The 20,498-nt window shown below is 38.2% G+C and overlaps 1 protein-coding gene across 1 annotated transcript in view; it reads left to right on the top strand.

The window, feature by feature from the left end:
* Nucleotides 1-5,908: 5,908 nt before the first annotated feature.
* DPYD (dihydropyrimidine dehydrogenase) overlaps nucleotides 5,909-20,498 on the top strand; it is an 873,733-nt gene continuing 859,143 nt past the window's right edge. The window contains exon 1 of the mRNA XM_004582023.3: nucleotides 5,909-6,061. Within this exon, the coding sequence (XP_004582080.3) occupies nucleotides 6,023-6,061 (39 nt within the window). The 5' untranslated portion in view covers nucleotides 5,909-6,022. The remainder of the gene's footprint in view (nucleotides 6,062-20,498) is intronic.

Genomic DNA, 20,498 nt, shown 5'->3' with positions numbered 1-20,498 from the left:
TATAAATATATATGAATATATAAATATATGTATGTTATATTTTCACTTTGAGTTTTTTAATTTTGTGGCACAATTTCGTATAGACTGGGATTCTCCCCCAATCTCCCACCCCCAACGGATTTCCCCCATGTTGATACAAATAGTATAGTCCTTCATAAAGAATCATAATTCCATCAGTCTGTTATTTAAGTGTGTCCCGACACTGCTGGTACAATGTCAGACAGTCCAGCATCCCATTGTCTTCACATTTCCAACAGTTTAATTGGCAGTCCATCTTTTGTTTGGAAGCAGGGATGAATGCTGCATTATATCTCCACATGTGGATATGGTAGTCCCCGGTACTCTATCACTATACATTTCCATAAATGAGAACCCAGAAATAAGCCCAACAATTGGTATGAATTAAAACAACAGCCACAACAACAACAACAACAACAACAACAACAACAAATTAAAGTACCATGAAAAAAATGTACCACTGAGTAACCAACACATGGGTGACAAAAAGTCTCTTGGGAAACATGATGCCACCGTGTTATACATGAGCCAGCAACGATTTCGACAAGAGAAAAACAAGTATTTGGAATAAATACAACTAAAATAAAAACATCAAACATATATTTAAGGCTTGGCTATCTCTCTGGTCTGAATGCTTGTGTCCCTACCTCTCCAATTTACATGTGGAAACTTAATCAAGTCCAATGTAATTATGAGGCGATGCCTATGGAAGAGGGGCAGATCATGAAGGCAGAGCTCTGGGGAATGGGAAAAATGAGCAAATCAAGAGGCCCAACCAGATGACTGTCGGAAGGCACCATCTATGAGCTAGCAAGTAGGGCCTTCAACAGGCAGCTGATATTCCGATGTAATGGCCTTAGCCTTGGCAGCCTCCAATACAGTGAGAAATGAATCTCTGCTGTTAATAACCAACCCAGGTTATGGCATTTCATTACAGCAGCATGAATGGACTAAGACAGCTCTGTATTGCTAAACTGTTCTGCTTAGATATTAAACCATGTTATTATACATTACAGAGTCTTAAAATCCTGTTATCTTGTTCATGCTACAAAAAACATTTGTCAAAGTGATAAGTGAAAAATCATGTCACTGTCATTTTTGGCATTGCTTAAATGGTTAATTTGTTGATGTGATTTTCACATTTTATCAATAACTTGTTTTTCTTTTTTGTGTTTCACTCATAAAGTCCTTTGTCTATTTGTGTATTACTGGATCTCCATACTATTTCTGCTTTCTAGTTCTGCTATCATGTCTAGATAGTAATAATATTTATCTGCAATGAAGTTTTATGAGAAGGTAATAATTATTCATAAATATTTATGCGCCTACTTTGTACTAGGTGCTGTGTGAAGCAGGGATAAAAAGAGAAGGCCTACTCAAAGCCATCAAGGACCTGGGAGCAGTGGCAATCATTAAGACAAACGGCAGAAAAGGACAGTTTGTTGCTCATTATTCAGATGACTAAAAACGGGTGATCACAGCTTTAGTTTGTAAAACAGAAAGATAGCCATTGACTGACCCAGAAATCCTTCTGGGGTATAAATTTTCTTCCCAATCTGATTAAAAAACAGAGATCAGAGATCTGGGAGTAGGTATTTGCCTCAAACAATAAGACACCCACACCACAATTCAAAGTGCCTGGACTTGACTCCTGATTCAGGAGCTTCTTTTAATGCACACCCATGGAGGCAGTGGTAATGGCTCCAATAACTGACTTTCTGCCACCAGGAAGGAGAGCTGGATGGAGTGCCCATACTTGCTTGATTGTAGGCCATTGTGGGCATTAAGCGAAATAGCAGATGGGAGGTAAGTAAACAAAATTTGAAAAAACAAACAAAACAAAAAAATCTAATTTCTAAATGTTTCATCGTGTTTAAAAATAATGGCATTGATAATAGTAAAATCAATCATATTGGTTTCTAATTCCAATTATGATTACTAGTCAGGCTACCATGTGGAGGAAATGACTGAGGCTCTGCCTAGAAATCAGTTATCTTCACTGAGGTTCACACATTTACCCAAGTGAGTATATGAATATGCAATGAGGTACATATTGCAATCAGGTGCTACTTCAAAATTCATATTTGATCAAACCATTCCTCTCTTGTAAAACTTCCTAGGTCCCCATTTCTTACAGGATAAAGTCCATAGCCCTATCCAAAAGACTCAAAAACAAATGGCACTCTTTAATTCTGAAGCCTAACCTTGGGTCACTCTCCCATTTATTGCCCAAATCTCGGTCATGAGAGCCTCCTTTTCATCTTTCCTTAGACTTCTGTACTCTTAGAAGCTAACTTCCTTGTACGCTTGGATAGGATTGGGGGAGGGGAATGGTCAAAGTATGTGACTTTTTGCAATAAAATTATCATCCAAAAAATGTCCATATTTTATAGTTAATTCTACACTATGAGGTAGGGGGAGAAAAGGGTTATTTGAATATCAGATTTTTTATTGTCTCTAAATCTATAATTTTTAATACATTTTGGAAGTCAAATGAATGATGACTCATAAGCCTGGCTTCTGACTGTGGTAATAATAATGTTATTCATTCATGTACTGTAAACATTAGGTTGAAAGATGAGCTGTCTCTCCAAAGCATACCAAAAAAATAATGTGGAACACCTGATATTTGACTGTGCTTCCAGATGGAGGGACAGCTTGACAAATGCCATCATAATTTACAACTTTAAGAAAAAAAAAGTGTGGTGTGAATGCATTTGCAGTAGGCTTAAACAGCTTGGATTATTTACAGGTACAAATGTGTTCAGTGTGGAATTTCAATGGACTTAACGTATTATTAGATGCAATCACTGATCACAGAGTATAGATGTAGCATTGAGCAATGTGATTAAATGCCTTAAACAAACATTTCAGAACAGACTACACCTGCTTGGTGAAGTTGAGGCAAAGTTAAATAGGATTTACAGTTTATTTTTGGTATCTAATCGTTGATAAGCTCTTACTTTGTAAACGAATATATGGAATAACCCTCTAGTGTGGATTAGGAGAACAATATGAAAACAAAAAACAAATACATAAATGTGGTATATAACACTTAAGGTAACTTGGATACTTGTACGCATAAAGCAAAGTATTGATTAGTAATTGGTCCAATTTGTGCTGTCGTATAATCTAAAAGCATACAATACATATTCCTGGAAGTTAGGAAGTCAACATAAAACCTTACTGACTAAATTGGGAATGAATCAAATGTATTGTAGCTGTATAAGTATCATATTATTCACATATTGTATATATGTATACTTGTTTATAACCAATCTTAATTCAGGTGTATGTATATATAGGAAGATTTATGTGCACTTCTATGTATTTGTGTGTATACATATACATGGCAATATTTCAAAAAGTTCAAGGAACATGGAACTAAGATATATTTTTTGGTTATAACATAATTTTTGAAATCGATGTGTATGTAGCATTTACAGAAAGTTCACTGATAATATGTATTATGAAAAAATGAATCAGAATTCCAAACTTTTGTTGATTATAGTCAGTGACCAAATATAAAGTGCAACATTTTATTAATCTATAACTAACAGGATGCAGAAGGCTAACAGGCAGGTAAATTGCGTTTGCTGGGAGATGAGGAACAACTGATTCTGGAACATGATTCCATGAAAAGAAAAGTAGTTGATGCAATTAAAACAGCAATCCACTGGTAGACACTGTGATGTATGTATCAACAATATATGGAATGCTGAGAAGAAATGGTGAACAGTAAGGTATCTAGCCCGAACTGTTCAGTGCATAAAACAAGCTGAGGGTGTACCCTGTTCACCCCACTACCAAGTATTCTTAAAAATGTTTCTGTCCTGGGAGTGCACCTGAGTATCCAGGGGAGAATCCTGGCAGTCATTGGGCCCACTGTTTTCAGAGCTCACAGTCTAGACAGAAGAAATAATTAAGTATTCTAAACAGAAGACATGTCACAAATAACATACAAACAAAATCTGACATGTTTGTCACAGAACAAACAAGGGTTATGAATCAGATCAACAAGGGTAGGGTTGGGTCTAATTTGCTGGAGATGGGAAACATCAGTGAAGGCTTCTCTGAGGCCTGAAAGAATTAAAAAATGGGTGAAAGAGCTCCTAAGGGGATGGACAAGGTGCTCCAGTAGAGAAAGGAGTATGAGAAATTTAGTTTGTTTGAAACATTATGAGTTAGCGTAAGTTAGGGTTGGAGAGAAAGAGATCATTAAGGGGTCTGTATTATATTCTGACCCCAATGGATGTATGTATACTGTGAATCACTTAATAATTTCCAGCTCAGTCTGGAGTAGAGAGTAGGTAAGAGTGGAATGTGGAATCAGAGTGGGTGTCTGGAGCCGTGGTGGGTGCACAGGCATGTTAGATGCATGATGGAGAAATGCAGGCAATGCAGCATGATTCAAGGTCTTTCTGTGTAGGAGGCTGAATCTTTAGAGTTTTGGGGTACATTAAATGATGGAGTGAGGGAAAGTGAGTCAAGGTGATTGCTATTCAACTTTCTAGTCTCTCTGATTAAATAACACTTGACTGAAGAAAAATGGTGGTGCCGACACTGTGGTGCAGTAGGTTATGCTTCTGCCTGGGATGCCAGTCCCAGCTCCACTTGCCACCCAGGTTCTGTGAATGTGCCCGGGAAGCACGTCAAAGATGGCCCAGGTGCTTGTGCTCCTGCCTCCCACATGGCACTCCCAGGGGCTTCTGGCTACTGGCTTCTGCCTGGCCCACTCAAGGCCACTGTGACCATTTGTGGAATGAACCAGCAGAAGGAAGATCTCTCTCTCTCTTTGTAACTCCGGCTTCCAAATAGACAAATGAATATTTGTTTCTGCTGCATAGTAATTTCCAGTTTCTTGAAAAGGAGCCCATGAGGTGTTCTGAGATGACTTCCTCAAACACTCAGGGGGAAACCATACCTGTTATTCTGACCAGTTGCTCTTACTGGTCAGGCTAGCACACACTGCTGACCTTCAGTATGAGTGCAGAGTCTTCTGGAAAAGCAGTATTAGAAAAACTCACATTACCTGTACCCTGAGGACACTCAGCAGAGGCTTGTTGACCAAGACGATGAATGAACTGAGGGGAAAAAAAGATACAGGGAATGATACTTGATGTCAAGATAAATAATGCAGTAGAATTAAATAGAAAGTTTTGTAAGATAAGGCAGTGCATCTCATTAGGGGAAAAAGGGGAGATTATTTTCCACATTGGAAACTTCTTTACATGAATTTGCTTCCTTACTCCGGGCAAGTTTAGGAGGGAAACATAAAGACTAACTCTTCAAAAGGGCTTCACAGTTCACAGTTCTACACACATTTTTAAAACAGCAGCTGAATGGATTCTCCTGCCAACGTTCAACTTACTTCAGCGGCTGCGGAGGGTGGGGGGGCCTGTTTTCGCTTGCCTCATGCCCGCGACCCCCAGACTGGCATCCTCGTGACGACCTGCGCTCCCGCCCTCTCCTCGGCGGCTAGTCTCTTCCTAGAATGCGTGGAGGGGCATCTGCCACCTCACCCACGGGAGTTCCTGAAGAGGCGGTTGCCCGGGAGACACTGTTTCTGTTCCTGACGAGTATCAAGCGCCGGAGAGGACCAGAACAGCCTGAGAACAGCCTGGGGCGCAGAACGCCCTTGCCTTGCCTCCCGGGGAGCCCGGCACTAAGGTCCTCTCCCGGCCCACCTCGACTTCTCCCAGTGGAGACTCCCAGCTAAAGTCCGCACGCCTGCTCTCCTTCCGTCCGCAGGACAAAACACCCGCCTCCCTCCTGGGCCGCGGGCGCTGGGCCGCGAAGGCCAGCTCCGGCGCTCCCGCTCCCGGGCGCCCCGAGCCGCCCGAGCGCGCAGCCCCGCCCCGGGGGCGTCGCAGCTCCGCCCCGCGCCGCCCCGCGCCGCCCGGCGCGCCCGACTCCCCTATTTCCACTCGCGCTTGGGCGCGCTGTCACTTCCGTCTGGTTGGAGCCCGCCGACGAGGGAGGGTCTCCCGCTGTAGGGACTGCCATGGCCCGGGTGCTTAGCAAGGACACGGAGGATATCGAGGTACCCACTGCGCTGCGGCCGGCTCTGACTGGGCCGGGGGCCGCGGCACGGTCGGGGAGGGGGGCGTGGGAGAAGAAGTGGGGCACACGGGAAAGTTTGTGTCCGCCGGAGACTTGCGGGGCAGAGCCCTAGGACGGCCGGAGACCCGCGGCGGGTGTCTCATTGTACCGGGACTCGTCTGTTTACTTCTGAGGGGATGGTGGAAGCCTGTCTCCTTGTCCTTCCCGGAGTGGCAACAGCTCCAGAGCGCAGAGTTGCGGGGCTGGACTCTGAGGGGACAAAGTGCCCCTTTGCCACCCAATGGACCCTGTTTGTTTTAGGAACCTGCCCGGTCCCCAGGGTCGGTGGAATGTGGAGAGTAGTCTTTAGGGGGAGGCCTCGGTTTGCCGCAGTGAACACCAAGGGCCAGAGTATTGCTTGTGAAGTAATTGCCCCTAAGGGAACAAGGATCAAAGTCTCACGAAAATACAAGAAAAAACAATTATTTATTTTTTTTTAAAGACAGTGTCTGCAAGGGGGAATCCAGAAGTAAATTACGTTTTTCTCTTCTCTCAGCACTTTTTGATTCTGTCTTGCACTTTTTGGAAAAATTATAAGAATCTTTGTCTGAATAAGGCCCACCTGAACCAAGACTGTTTCTTTTGCTTTCTCCTTGTTTCCTTAATCCGTGCTGTGAGTAGGACTGAACTGTCAATAGGGACTTAGACGCCCTAAGCCGCTGTCAGCACTCCTTGCCTAAGAGACAAGGCAAAAAGGTTGTTTTGTTGGAGGATTTTCTTTGTATGAGTTTTCTGCTCTGGCAAACGTGTGTGTGTGTGTGTGTGTGTGTGTGTGTGTGTGCCTGCGCGCGCTTTACAAATCGCAAGTTTTTGTTCCCTTCTGTCCTTCTGGTAATGAAAATAAGTTTAAAACCACCTGCTGCTCCTGCTGCATTTTTGCCCCTGGCATTGATTGGATAAACTTTGCCCCCTAGTAATGGGAAGATGTTCTGTTTGTACTGTTCTGGGAACTTTGTGTTCTCTTTTGTCCAAACTCCACACTCTTGACTTGAAAAATCCCTATTGGTATATTAGATACATCATATGGACATCTAGTGAGTTTCTGGTTAGTTGTGACTTCTCTTACGGATAAATTACTTTCTGATACTGATCAAGACAAAAGTGATACAGTACTCGTGTGTGCACAAGGTAAATGGTATGATTTGTGCTTTTTAATGTTTCATGTAGGTCTTAGTCGTTTTTAGTCCTTGTTGTTTTGACTTAACTTTGCATTCTCTTTTCTTTGAAATGAAACCAAATACCAAACATTCTACAGCTTTCAGGAAGCACTGATTTCACAGACCAGAATCTCAGAGGAAGGATGGTGGTTGAGTTTGGGCTGCTGAAGTTGAGAGTGTTGTTACATGCTTTTCCTGTTTCTGTTGTAGTTGTCTTTGAAATCAGTTCTTAACCTTGATTCTTAGGGAAAAGATGGGAAGAAACATAAAATGTGTGGCTTAGTCTCATGCACAAAACTGTTTTGACCAAATGCATGTAAGAAGCCAAGGTTTCTTGCTACACCCAGAGTAAATCTATGTGGCCGGTTTGTCTGAAATAATTTATAATCTGGAGGGTGGTAATCAGACTCCTTTAGCTTTTATAGTTTCTGTGTGCAGCACATTTTAATCAGTAACATCTCTCTTCACACACAGAGTCTTTCCTTCCCCTCAAAGTAATACCCGTGATTCATGAGTTAAAATACCATGAAAGAGCATGAAATTAATCATTAAAATATAATGCAGTGAGGAAAAATACATTAAGCCTAGGGGAACACATTCAAGCATAGATGTCTCAGTTGTTCCCGTTGACTTAGCTAAGTTCATTTTCCTGTTTAACAATCAGATTGAGCTATGCTGTTTTCTATCAGATTTGAACGCTTTGCTTGAATACATTTATTAACAGCATTATCAAAAAACTGATTGGATTATGATCACTGCTTTAGCCTCCAAGACATGGGGAAGGCAGTCATCTCCTAAGAAATTACTGGTACGAACGTATGATAAGAGTACATTGATACAGGGAAGTAGTACTTGATAAATGTGAAAAGCACAGAGGATAATGGTGACATCTCACTGACAGTGATGTAATTTCCCTTGTAAGTTTCAGAGCCTTGGATTTTGGTGTAAACAAATAAGGAATATCTTGATTTCTGGTGAAAAATTAATTGAGGCATCTGAAGATGCTTTGTCTATTTTTCCAAAATTTCTGGTTCCAGTCCAACATCCCATCAGAGACGGAAGGGGTGGAAATGTTGAAAATAGTCAGATCATCAAGCTCCAAAGCTAAAATACCTCTGGGCTGGAGGATGGGCATAGAAAAAATGTGTTACTTGGTAGGACCTAGCTTATAAATACTTATAATATTGTCCTTATAATCATGGTAGAGATATATGGCAATATTTTTTTTCGTGGTGCATTAATGTGGTTCAGAGTTTGGATTAATATTTAGTTTCCCCTTTCCCACCCCCCTCTTAATTTGTGTAATCTTGGGGAAGTTAGCTGGCTTCTTGTCAGGAAAAATAAGAAAAATATTTAAAAAGTATTTACGGAGAAAGTAGTTTATTTTCAGGAAAACCATAACCAGTGAAATATTTAGTGCTCTAAAATTAATTAACAGTAGTTACATACTTTTCAATGTTATGCAGCTTATTTGTTGAATACAACCTGGATTTTGTTAATGGGGACTTTTGGAACTGAACTGTCCCTGGAAGGTTTCTAGAAGGTAACTATTGGACATTAGCCACTTTCCTTGACCTCAGCAGTAACTTCGCTGACTTTGTCCTCTGCAAGGAGTTCATGGTCAGTATGATGTCATTATGTGCACATTTAAAAACAAATGTTTTTGAAGAATTGCACATAAGTGTGATCGGCTTTTGATGACTTGTATACTAGGAATTTGGTAAGTGTTTACTACCAAAGTGAATTGCTTACCACCTGTACTGCTTCTGCAATCACAAGTGGAAATCTACACTGTGACTTATTCACTAACTTGTATTAAGTGGTTATAAATATTTTTCATATTTACCTTGAATTTAAAAAGGGATTTTAGTCCATTGTCCATAAAAACAAACATATTTTGAGTTATATACAAATGACCTCTGAATTATTGATGCTAAAACTTCTGTTCCTTTGAACGGATAATGAAGAATTTTTTGTATTATAATTGAAAGGGAAGTGGTTAGTCTGGAACATGGGAGTATAATGGAAGTGAATTGGAGAAACTGGATATTGAGGAAATTTTGAAAAAGGGAAAGCCATAGTTATTAATTTTATGAATAATTATGAATTCATACTTAAGAATTGGAAGAACTGGACAAAAACAGTTTCTGACACACTTTCCCCTGAGTCTTTTACCCCTGGGAAGGAAAAAGCTCTTGGATCCAAAGGAGAGGGTAAGATTCAACTTTACTGAAGCCATGGTTTATTTAATAATACTTGTCTTTTTACTGAATGTTTTATTAATGACAGTCCTTTTTTCTCTTTCTTCTTACTCACTGGGCAGCAGAAAGCTTGTGCAAAGGCAATCCAGTTAAGATTTTTTTAAGGATTTTTTTTTTCATACTCAGTATGACTTAGAAGTATTCCCTCTTGGGGGCAGGGCATGGGGAGGGGTGGGAGGAATCCCAGAGCCTATGAAACTGTGTCACATAATGCAGTATAATTAATAATAATAATAAAGAACTAAAGAATAAATAAAATATTTAATTATAGCTAAAAAAAAGAAGTATTCTCTCTTTCTAAAGAGTTGAGCCATGCAGTAAAAACAGTATCTGGTCACATGATCGAAGGGTCACTGATTCTGTTGAAGACCTCTTTTGGTTTGAAACTGCTGTACATTCCTATGATTGAGGATGTATACATTGTAGTTTTACTTTTCCTTTTTTTTTTAAAGAGTTGTTTATTTTACTTGACAGAATTAGAGAGTGAGAGAGAGAGAGAAAGAGAGAGAGAAATCTTATATTTGCTGGTTCACTCCCCCAGCTGGTCCAATGCTGGAAGCCAGGAACTTCTTTCGGGTCTTCCCTGTTGAGTGCAGGCATCCAAGGGCTTGAGCCATTCTCTGCTGCTTTCCTAGGTCCTGAGCAGGGAGCTGGATCCCTAGTGGAGCAGCCAGTGCCACAGGTGGAGTATTAAGATGCTGCACCACCACACCAGCCTGTGTAGTTTTCTTTTTATATTCTACCCCGCTTGTATGATTCATACGATTTTTAACATGTATTTAATTCAAAACTCTATCAGTAACAGTGTATGTACAAATGAGTTTTTTAGATTGGGTCTCCTTAATCTTGTTGATAGCAAATAGTTGTGCTGAGTTTTTAATTGTATACTGTGTCAGAATTCAGTAGCCACCTATCTTGCTTTTGAGAGATAATATATCCACATGTGAAAAGCTGAATATTAACGTGAAGAAATTAATAAGAATGTTAAGATCTGGAGTTAGGATTGGGAGAATTAAATGATCTTTAAGCATCATCTCCTCTTTATTGTTGTTAATTTTCATTTGAAAGAGTTACAGAGAGAGAGAGAGAAAAGAAAAAAAGAAAGTAAGATACATCATCCTCCAAAGCCTCTAAGCTTAATAATAAAACCTTAAATTTAGACTCATGGGGGAAAAACTCATACAGAGAAACGAAAGTAACGAAAATAAAGATGGTATCAGAAACTATGTTGAGAAGAGAGTGGCATAGCATCTTTGAAATACTGAAGGGAAAAAAGCTGTCAACCCAGAATTTTATAGGAAACAAAAATTTGTTTCAAGAACCAAGTCACAAGAAATATTTTCAGAAAAAGAAAACAGGAAATCTTTTGTTGGTTCACTCCCCAGATAACCACAATGGCCAGGTTTAGGCCAGGCCAAAGCCGGGGCCAGTAGTTTCTTCCAGATCCCTCACATGGATAGCAGGGGTCCAAGCAGCTGTGTTTTCTTCTACTGCTTTCCCAGACACGTAGTAGGCAGCTTTATTGGAAGTGGAGTAGCAAGGCCAGGAAGTGGCACTCACATTGGATGCTGACATCGTAAGCAGTGGCTTTGTCATCTGTGCCACAATTCTGTCCCAGATATTTTGAACTGAGTAGACGGTATGACAAGGCTGAAAACTAGACCTCCCAGGAGGACTGAGATATCTGTTTACTGTGGGAGAATTCTAACAGAATAGACTTGGACTCTCCAGCAAGAACAGACCCCATTTAATGAGAAAGGTGGAGCAGTGGACACAAGCCCTGTTGTAAAAGGAGAATATGGCAACACATTTGGTGCTATAGAAGAACAGAAGTAACTAGACAACTACCCCAAGCAAACAATGACAGCAAAAATCTCAGTGAATGGAACCAATGGACAATGGGAGGGTGACATCATCCTCAGATCGGTGAAATTGACAGCATTTCAGAAGTATCCAAGCCATTTGGACAGAACCGTCAGAATATGTACACATTGAGACTCTGGGTTGATATGAGGTTTCGGTTCCTCATCCCTGGGTACTGGGCCATGTGGAAAGTCATGATTGGTTTTCCCCTTTGTCTTTCTTCTTCCCCCAGGAACAACAAGAAGAAAGAGCAAATTTGGAATCAATGAGTACACCCAGTTTTCTCTATACCTCACTCCTTCCCAATCTGATCAACCATGTAATCATTATTTAAAAATAAAATTTAAAACAAACAAACAAATAAAAAAATAGACTTCAGTTCCAAAATTTTGGAACTTCAGAATAGAAAGACAATGGGACTCTGCCAGAATGGTTGTAAGATCTCACAACAGACAAAATGGGGTGTGACATTGTATGGAAGTGAAGCGTCAGCAGAGCTAGAGGAGAGTGGAAGGTCTTAGACATTTTATTTTTTTTTTTTTTACCAGTAATTCTGTGGATACAAAAACAAATGTATAGCAGAGAACTTCAGCCTTTAAAACTGTACAGAAAATTTTATTTAATTTACATTTTATGTTAATTCAGAAATGTATCATTAAATACTTAAAGTAATGTAAGATTATATATTTATCTGTAATCAGGACTTTGATTTTCACATGTGACTTATTTACATTCTATATTTGATTTGCTTATGATTGTCCGTATGAAGGCATATTGTATTTTTTCAGCCTCATACATCAATAGCGTGGGTGTTCACAGATATCCTGGAACCAGACTACTACAATAAGTTTTAATAGGATTATGTCTTTCTTATGGTTTATAATTATTGCCACTTCCATTGCTTTTTTTTTTTTGCTTCCATTGCTTTTAATTAAAATGTTGTACTAATAGGGAGGGAACGTCTGTTAACCCAGCATATAACATTTGTTTTAGCTCACTACAGATATCTGATCATTGACGATAGGAGCTAAGTATTTTGGTACGAAATTATTTTTCACAGAATTTATCTATTTTGTTAAAACAGTGCTGTATTAAAATCATGGCTGTATTATTTTTCAATTTATGTTATGGTTTTTCTTTCCTCAACATTCATCTGTTTCTTTGTAAATTAGTTTTAATCCTATATATTTCCTGCAATGGCTGTTGAGATTAATTGGTGTTATTTATAAAAAATGATTCAGATAGCATCTGCTATAAAATATATGCCTTTAAAAATGAAGTATTTATTTTAAATATTGTTAATGCGTACAATATGGGCGTTGTGTAAATGCAAATTGACTGGAATTTGTTCAGATCAGGAATTCATTAGTAGTATTGGCGTGTTAGAATCTGAAAGAAGGTGAAGTTTTTGAAGTTAAAAGAATTATGAAGATGCATGACTGGTTTTGTAAATATGACTGATAATGTGTTTTGAATACACATGTCAGTATCACAGATAACAGAAGAATTTCTGAAATTTTGGTCAAATTAAAGAGACATTTTGTTTCTATTAAAAGATTTTTTGGTATTCATTGTACTGTCAGCCTTCTGCTGTAAACTGCCAGGAACATCCTTATCTGTTACATAGGGAGTGAGATTTAAATCCAGGGCTGACCTGCAGATGCTACAATGTCACATCTGTAGAAGTGTGTTTTTCAGTGTTCTTCTGAGTATTTTTGAGAAAAGAGCAGGGCTAAGGCATAGGTGCACATTATTGGGCGCTTTCTTATTGGCATTGACTAGGAAGTTGTTACTCTCTGGAAACAGTTAAAACAGATACCTCTTTATACTAACTAGAACATGCTTAATATTCTAAGAAAAAAGTACAGTTTTGAAGAAAAATTTTCTTTTAATAAAATTTTTAAGCATCTCTGACCATATAGTATTTGTTTACCAATAACTTTTAATTTGGAGGAAGGAGTGTGTGTGAAGTCTAGTTGTTTTCACCAGGAAAAGGGAAAGGATGTCCTTTCTGAAGGAAGGCTCAGATGGTACACTTTTTAGACTACTTATAGTAATTTTTTGGAGTGTTTCGGCATGGTTGTAAATAGCATTCTCATCTCCTCTACCTCTAGCATAATAATTAAAGAGACAATCTGTGTCCCTACCTCCCAGGTGTTTGGAAATTGATATTATGAGTGCTTATGAATGTCCCCTTGAGGCATTCCTGACTGGGCCACTTTGAAGAAAAATCTCTTCATCAATAATTAAGCCCTGAGGGCCACTTCTCAGGGGACCCACACAAAATTACATGTCAACTGCAGGCCTGATTTATACAGATGGCGAGCATGAAGGAAGCCCTACCTGCACCCCCCACCCCACAATCAGCTGGTACACTGTACATGCACACACATACACACACACACTTTCTAGAAACTTTATCCCCCCCATTTTCAACTTGATTGTGGCTTGCCTAGCACTGAATAACTAGATCTTAATCTTTGTGTATTAAAGAGTGATATTAATTACTGACTGTAGTAGTATCTTAAAGATTTGAAGATGTTATTGTGTCTGATGAAAAAATCATGTGATAATCTGTGCAAAGCAGTGAAAAAAATGTTTATTTGCTATTTGTTAATTAAAATTATCCTCCCAAGATAAAGGGTAGGCTGGGATACTTCTGTACGGTTTGATCTTTTGCTGTCTGACCTTGTAGCATTTCCACTTCTGTGATGTGTTAATTCTTCGATGAATTGGCTACCGATCTATCTTAAAAGGGCATTTGATAGTAAAGTATGGTCATGTTGGATTTTTTTTAAATGGAACCTGCTCTGTGATCAAACTAAGGGAATACAGAAGTGTTGTTGTCCTAGCTGCTCATGTATGTGCTAGGTAGGAGTAGGTAAGACATTCATACCATCTACACACATTTGATAGATTAATTCACTTGGGTTTTCAACTTTTTTGAAACTCTTCATTCTTTCTTTTTTTAAATCAAATAAGTGAAAGTCTGAAGTTTATCTAAGAACACACAGGAAATTCAATCCTAATTTATGCTGATGAAGTTCTTTATGAGAATCATCTGGATTTAATATATTTTGTTTCCTAGATCAAGCTGTCTTGGCTAAAAAAAAAATAGAAGCTGGGTTGCTGAAATGGAAATAGGTTACTGCTAGAGAGCCTCTCTAGTTTCTGTGTTTACTAGTGACGGTCAATGGAAGCTAGAGCAGCAACAGTGCAGTCCTTGGAGGAATTCAAGTTCTGTTTCTCTGATACGTTGTTCCTCACTGATCTGAAAGTATTGGGTGCCTTCTTTCAGGTATTCATCTGTACCAAGTATCAAGGAAGGCTGGGGTAAAAAATTTGAAGAAAAGCAGTAAGTTGTGTTAACCCTTCCCAAGGGCCAAAACCTGGTATTTTTTACAATAAGTACACATTTTACAGATTAACTTTTGTTAAACTTTTTCATTTTCATGGTTTTATTTTTCCACAGTCATTACAGAAAATGTAAAAGATACCAATAAGCTAAAAGATGACACTTAACATGTAACCATGCCATCAATGAAGTACTTTGCTTTCCTAATGCATGCATTGCTTTTTTCTTAAATATGCATGTACTGTTTGGTATTTGCTTTTTTGTTTTGTCAGAGGTATTTTCAGATCTGGAATTGTGGTGTAGCCTGTAAAGCCCCTATTTGAGACACCAGCATCCCATGTAAGTGTTGCTTGAAATTCCGGCTGTTCCGCTTGTGATTTAACTCCTTGCTGATGGAGTGGGAAAAGCTGGTTCAAGTACTCAAGCTCTTGACAAAGAAAGCCATGTGGGAGACAGGGAGAAAGCTCCTGGTTCCTGGCTTCAGCCTGGGCTAGGTTTTGTTATTGCAATCATTGGGGAAGTTACTTAGCAGTAGGTGAAAGATTCCACACTCCCCACCCTCTCTCTAACTGACTTTTAAATAAATAAAAACATTTAAAAAGTATATGCTGTTATTATTACTAAGTTTTAAAATAGTTTGGGTGGAAATGTTAAAATTTTTTGAAGCATCCTGGCCTTTATCTGAATAAAAATCATAACAAACAATGCTATTTTTGATAACATATAATCTAGGAAAGATAAAATTTAGCTAAATTCAGAAATACTAATATGCTGGTGTACTTGATCAATTGTAATATTTTGTAAGCAATGAAACATTGTTCTAATTAAATTGGAAGAGTGGCATAGAGTTAATGGTTGTGATGCCATTAATGTTCATGCCGTAGCCCTTCTGCTTAATAGTACTGACCTTGACTAATAACATTTCCAATGACGTTCAGTCTCGGTGATGATATTCTAAAAACATGTTTATTTTAGGCTTTTTGTTCATTCTTAAGGTGTTATTGGTTTCATATGTGCAATAGAATCTCATTAGGTTAGAGGAACAGTCTGCAGTAGTGTTTAAAATATATGTGACACTTTAGTATTATGAGATTTAGTAAATATATAAAGCAAAATAATGTCATGCAGAATGAGTAAGTAGATCCTTCTCTTGACTTGGAAGTCAGAGGAGGTGTCCCTGAGGAATGGACCTTTAAACTGTAAAGCTAAAGGTCATAAGGAGTATGCCAGGGCTTTCAAGGAAAAGAAAACAACAAATAAAAACATATCATACAGGTGAGATTCAATTTTGTATGAAGAACAGTCATAGATAACGAGGGTGTTGAGAGGGATACAAGTGTGGTATTTAATAACACAAAGTTTAAAATACCTGCTAAATGCCAAAATAAAGATAGGAAATTGGAGATAAGCTGTGGAAGTCACTGAAATAGCCGTAGCCGGAGTTCAGATGAAGAATGTTTAAAAATAATGCTTCAAGTTCCAGGCCTGTGGGGATCATGTAGGATCAGTGTAGTTAGAAAAGGAGCAGAGTCTTGAGGTGTGCAAAGGAAGAGGCAGTGAAGGAATCTGGCACATGAGCCCACGGAACGAGGACAAATGTGCACTGCTGCAATCAGCGTCTTTACTGACGTTTGCAGGATAAGATGAGGACCTCAAATATGTCTTTTGATTTCATCACATGGAAAAATTGAGTTTGACAATAACTGTTGTGGAAAGGTGTCCCACAAGAATGGATTGGTACGAACATAGAAGAATATAAGGGAGTGACACGGTGACATTAAAACCTTTAGGAAGTTTCTCTACAAAAATAGGGGACTGGAGGGGGATAAGAGACCATTTATATGTTTATATGTTAAGGTATATACATATGCATGGAAGAGTGCTGAAGGAGAGAGAAAGGATGATCTCTTATGTAAAATGATTCTCTTGGTCTGGGGAATAAGGTAGCGTAACCACTAGCACAGGAGGGAAAATGGAGGAGGTGGCAACTTTGGTAGAAATCTCATCTGACAGTCTTTGTTTTCTCAAAAACAATATAAGGCATGTTTATTAATTGAGAATATTTAGAATGTTTTAGAATAATAAAATGAGAATATTTAGAATATTTGAAGAACAGATGAGAGTATAGGAATTTAGAGTATAGGAATTTTTGAAAAGTGTGAGATTTAAAAATAATTTATTTAAGATTGTTATTTAGGATGGTTAGGCATTCTTTTCTGCTGAATATTCATGGTCAGAAATTAGCTGTGAGCATTATTGTGGATTTTTCTTTTTTTTTTTAGATTTATTTTTATTTTTATTGCAAAGTCAGATATACAGAGAGGAGAGACGAAGAGGAAGATCTTCCATCCAATGATTCACTCCCAAAGTGACTGCAACAGCTGGTGCTGTGCCGATTCGAAGCCAGGAGCCAGGAACTTTCTCCAGGTCTCCCACACGGATGCAGTGTCCCAAGGCTTTGGGCCGTCCTTGGCTGCTTTCGCAGGCCACAAGCAAGGAGCTGGATGGGAAGCAGGGCCGCAGGGATTAGAACTGGAGCCCGTATGGGATCCTGGTGCGTTCAAGGCGAGGACTTCAACCATTACGCTATTGTGCTGGGCCCTGTGGGTTTTTCTTCAGCGATTTTTAACTACTTGAATTCAGGCAAATAGGAATAAAAGGGGTAGCCTTGAATTGAGGTTTGCCTGGGCATAAAACTAGACTGGGAATGGGATATGGAATTAAGAGAAGAGGAGCTGTGCTGAGCCAGTGGTGGTGGGAGACAGGAACACAGAGTTATTCAGGCAGAAGAGTACAGGTGAAAGAGCATGAAGACAGAGTTGTATTATGGTACAGGTACTGATTGCAGTGACGCTTTCTCAAGCTGAGCAATACCAGGGATGGTCAGAAAACGCCAGAAGCTGGAGGATGTAACAGAGAACTCTGGCTTCAATGCTCGTGTGACCTCCTGACATTTCTGGCCTCCACAACAGTGAAGCAGTAGAATTCTGTTGTTTCATGTTACTCAGTTGGAGCTTTAAACAGCCATAATGAATCAGTACAGATTTTGCTATGAACATCAGAGGACCTGGGATATCTTAGGAAGGAAGGAAAGAAGACTGTAAAGGAGAGAAGAAGCAGAGAAAATGCTGGAAACTTAGAGAAAGGAGTACACTCAGGACATGTTACATTGAGTAGGAGACGGTTCTTCCCGTAATCGAATTCATAGTTCAAGAAACTGGTTAGGGTTAAATACCAGCAATATTTTAAAAGCTAAATATGCTGCTAAATTCCTAATTTTCACACTTCCTAGCTTTGTGAATTCAGCTCATTTCTCTGCTAAATAATCCCTATGCTCTGTAAGTCATACTGCTGTTGTTTGGAACAAATGCATTAACAACAAATGCAAATGCAGTCTGTTACTGTTAGGAATTTTTAAATTTACAGTGGTGTTCAGTTCTTATATGAATGAAAATATGCTTATTGTGAAATATGAAACAAACCAAGTAGATAACATGAAATTTGCACTAGATATTAAATAAATATATTTTTTCAAAAATTAAAATAACCAACAAAATGTATTTTTACTGTATTTTACTGTATTTTCATAAGTAATTGTAAGATACTTGTTATTTCTTTGACACTGCAGTAAGTACCATGTGGGTAGGGACTAGAACGATAGATGTATTTATCCTATATGGGTTTAGGATACATAACAGATGAATGTCATTTGCAAAAAAATTATAAATGAAGACAAAAAGTGTTCAGTGCTTAGAGGTGATGGTTCAGAATTATTTAGGAATTAAGGTATAAATCCATTTTTTTGTACATTCACATTTGCACAGCTTAATGGTTTGGTTTTGCATAATTATTTTGATCATATTTTAAAATAGTAACAAAGAAATCAATGTAAGTTTTAGTAGTCTTCTTCAACCTTCACTTCACCCTCCAATAATTCAGGGGCCAAAAGAGGAATTAGATGATCATTTTTTTTTGGTAATAGGGGCTTGAGAACAGTCCTGGATATAGTGGGTCAGATGCAAATCAAGTGGAGGTAGAGGTTCTGGCAGAGTTAGTTATACAGAATGTCTGTGGTTCTGTGTACTCACACTTTGTTTCTTGGTGCTCAAATTAATAACTTATTTTCTGTCTTAGAAGGATGCTTTTATTTCAGACATGGTGCAGTTAAGGATACACAGAGGTTAAATAATTTGATTAAATTTGGTAGTGAACTAGAAGCTAAAACATATTAAAACAAGCTCAGCTTTACATTCCTGTTTATTCAGACATTAAAATACATGGCATGAAAATTCAGAGTCAGAGAAATATTAGGAGTGGGAAGTCCTTTAGAAGTTACCTTATTTTTTCCCATCTGTAAGCATTCACACAATTCCTGAGTAACATGTTTAATATTCAGTTCTTCAAGGAGTCCTTCACATGTGTAAATGACAAGGTAGGAAGGGTTTTTTCATCCACAGGCCAGATGGTTGCAGGGGAGGGAGCTGATGAGATATCATCAATCACTTCTCAACAAAAGTCAACTGACCAGTTTTGCCCTTTGCCAGGCTCTTTTGACCTCTGACAGACATAATTGTTGCTGGAAAAATCGGGGAAAAGAAATAGGCAAAATGTAACTGAACTGAGTGCGAATATATTTATACATAAGATATAAAACTTTGATTCACTTTTAAAAATATATTCTACTTTATGGCAATGGCAGTATCACAGTCAAGAGACCCAGTTAATACTTGACGACTTAAAAAATGTAATTACAAGGCTGTGATCTAAGGTTAATTGATATTAGCCTAACCTGAGCTACTTTTGTGTCTTTAGTACTATACAATTGTGAATTAATTATGCTATAACGAGAAACATGTAGAGGTACATAATGGTTAATTTCAATTTTCACTTGAGAGTTCAAAATAAAAAATATACATCTAGTTATGTAACTAAAAGTAAAATAATTCAGAATCTATTATCAATTATAAATAATGTATTTATGTAAAAGTTATGGTTTAAGAATAAGCACAGAATATATTTAATAATTTTAAATTTGAGCCGACTTTCTTGGAGAAATTAAATTATGCTGCCTATGCAAGTTGTCATGCTATTACACAAGAACATTAACACATTTTAATATTCATGACATCCGTTTTGGGATGACATGGAATGTTGCATTCTAATTGTAGGGTAGTGGTAATAACATTCCAATAGGTTGGAATGGACCCCATTACGTTGTGAAAGACAAAGAAAGATAACAAGATAAAAATCTTAATGTTAGTTCATTAGCATATTTTCACGTATATACATTGTATACATAGTAGACGTACAGAATAAGTAGTTTTTCAAGTATTGTCTTTGGATTCTAGCTTATATACTATCTTCAACAAAAAAAAAAAAACCCAAATTTTTGGAAGAGTGGAAAGACAAAGTAAAGGAACTTTGAATATGTCTGGCAGTTTGAGAAAGGGAAAAAAAGAGAAATGTTAGTAAAATGAACATCAATTCCTCTGGTGTCCTTGTCAGGCTGATGAGGGTCTTGCTGTCTTCGATTTCCATGGTTGAGAAGGAGCATGGTAACTATTGTCTATGTAAACATGTGAAGACACTTTATAAATTTCACGATGAATGGAATTTAAAATAACTTTATTCTGTGGCTAGTAATTTTGAAATCCATACATATGAGAGATATTGAAAAAGTTCATAGAGAAACCGCATGTTTTGGATATTTTGCCCTTAAATAGAGGGAGAAGAGCTCTCATC

This window comes from Ochotona princeps, chromosome 2, assembly GCF_030435755.1.
Source record: "Ochotona princeps isolate mOchPri1 chromosome 2, mOchPri1.hap1, whole genome shotgun sequence".
NCBI classification, from domain to species: domain Eukaryota; kingdom Metazoa; phylum Chordata; class Mammalia; order Lagomorpha; family Ochotonidae; genus Ochotona; species Ochotona princeps.
This window is presented reverse-complemented; position numbering and strand designations above follow the sequence as displayed.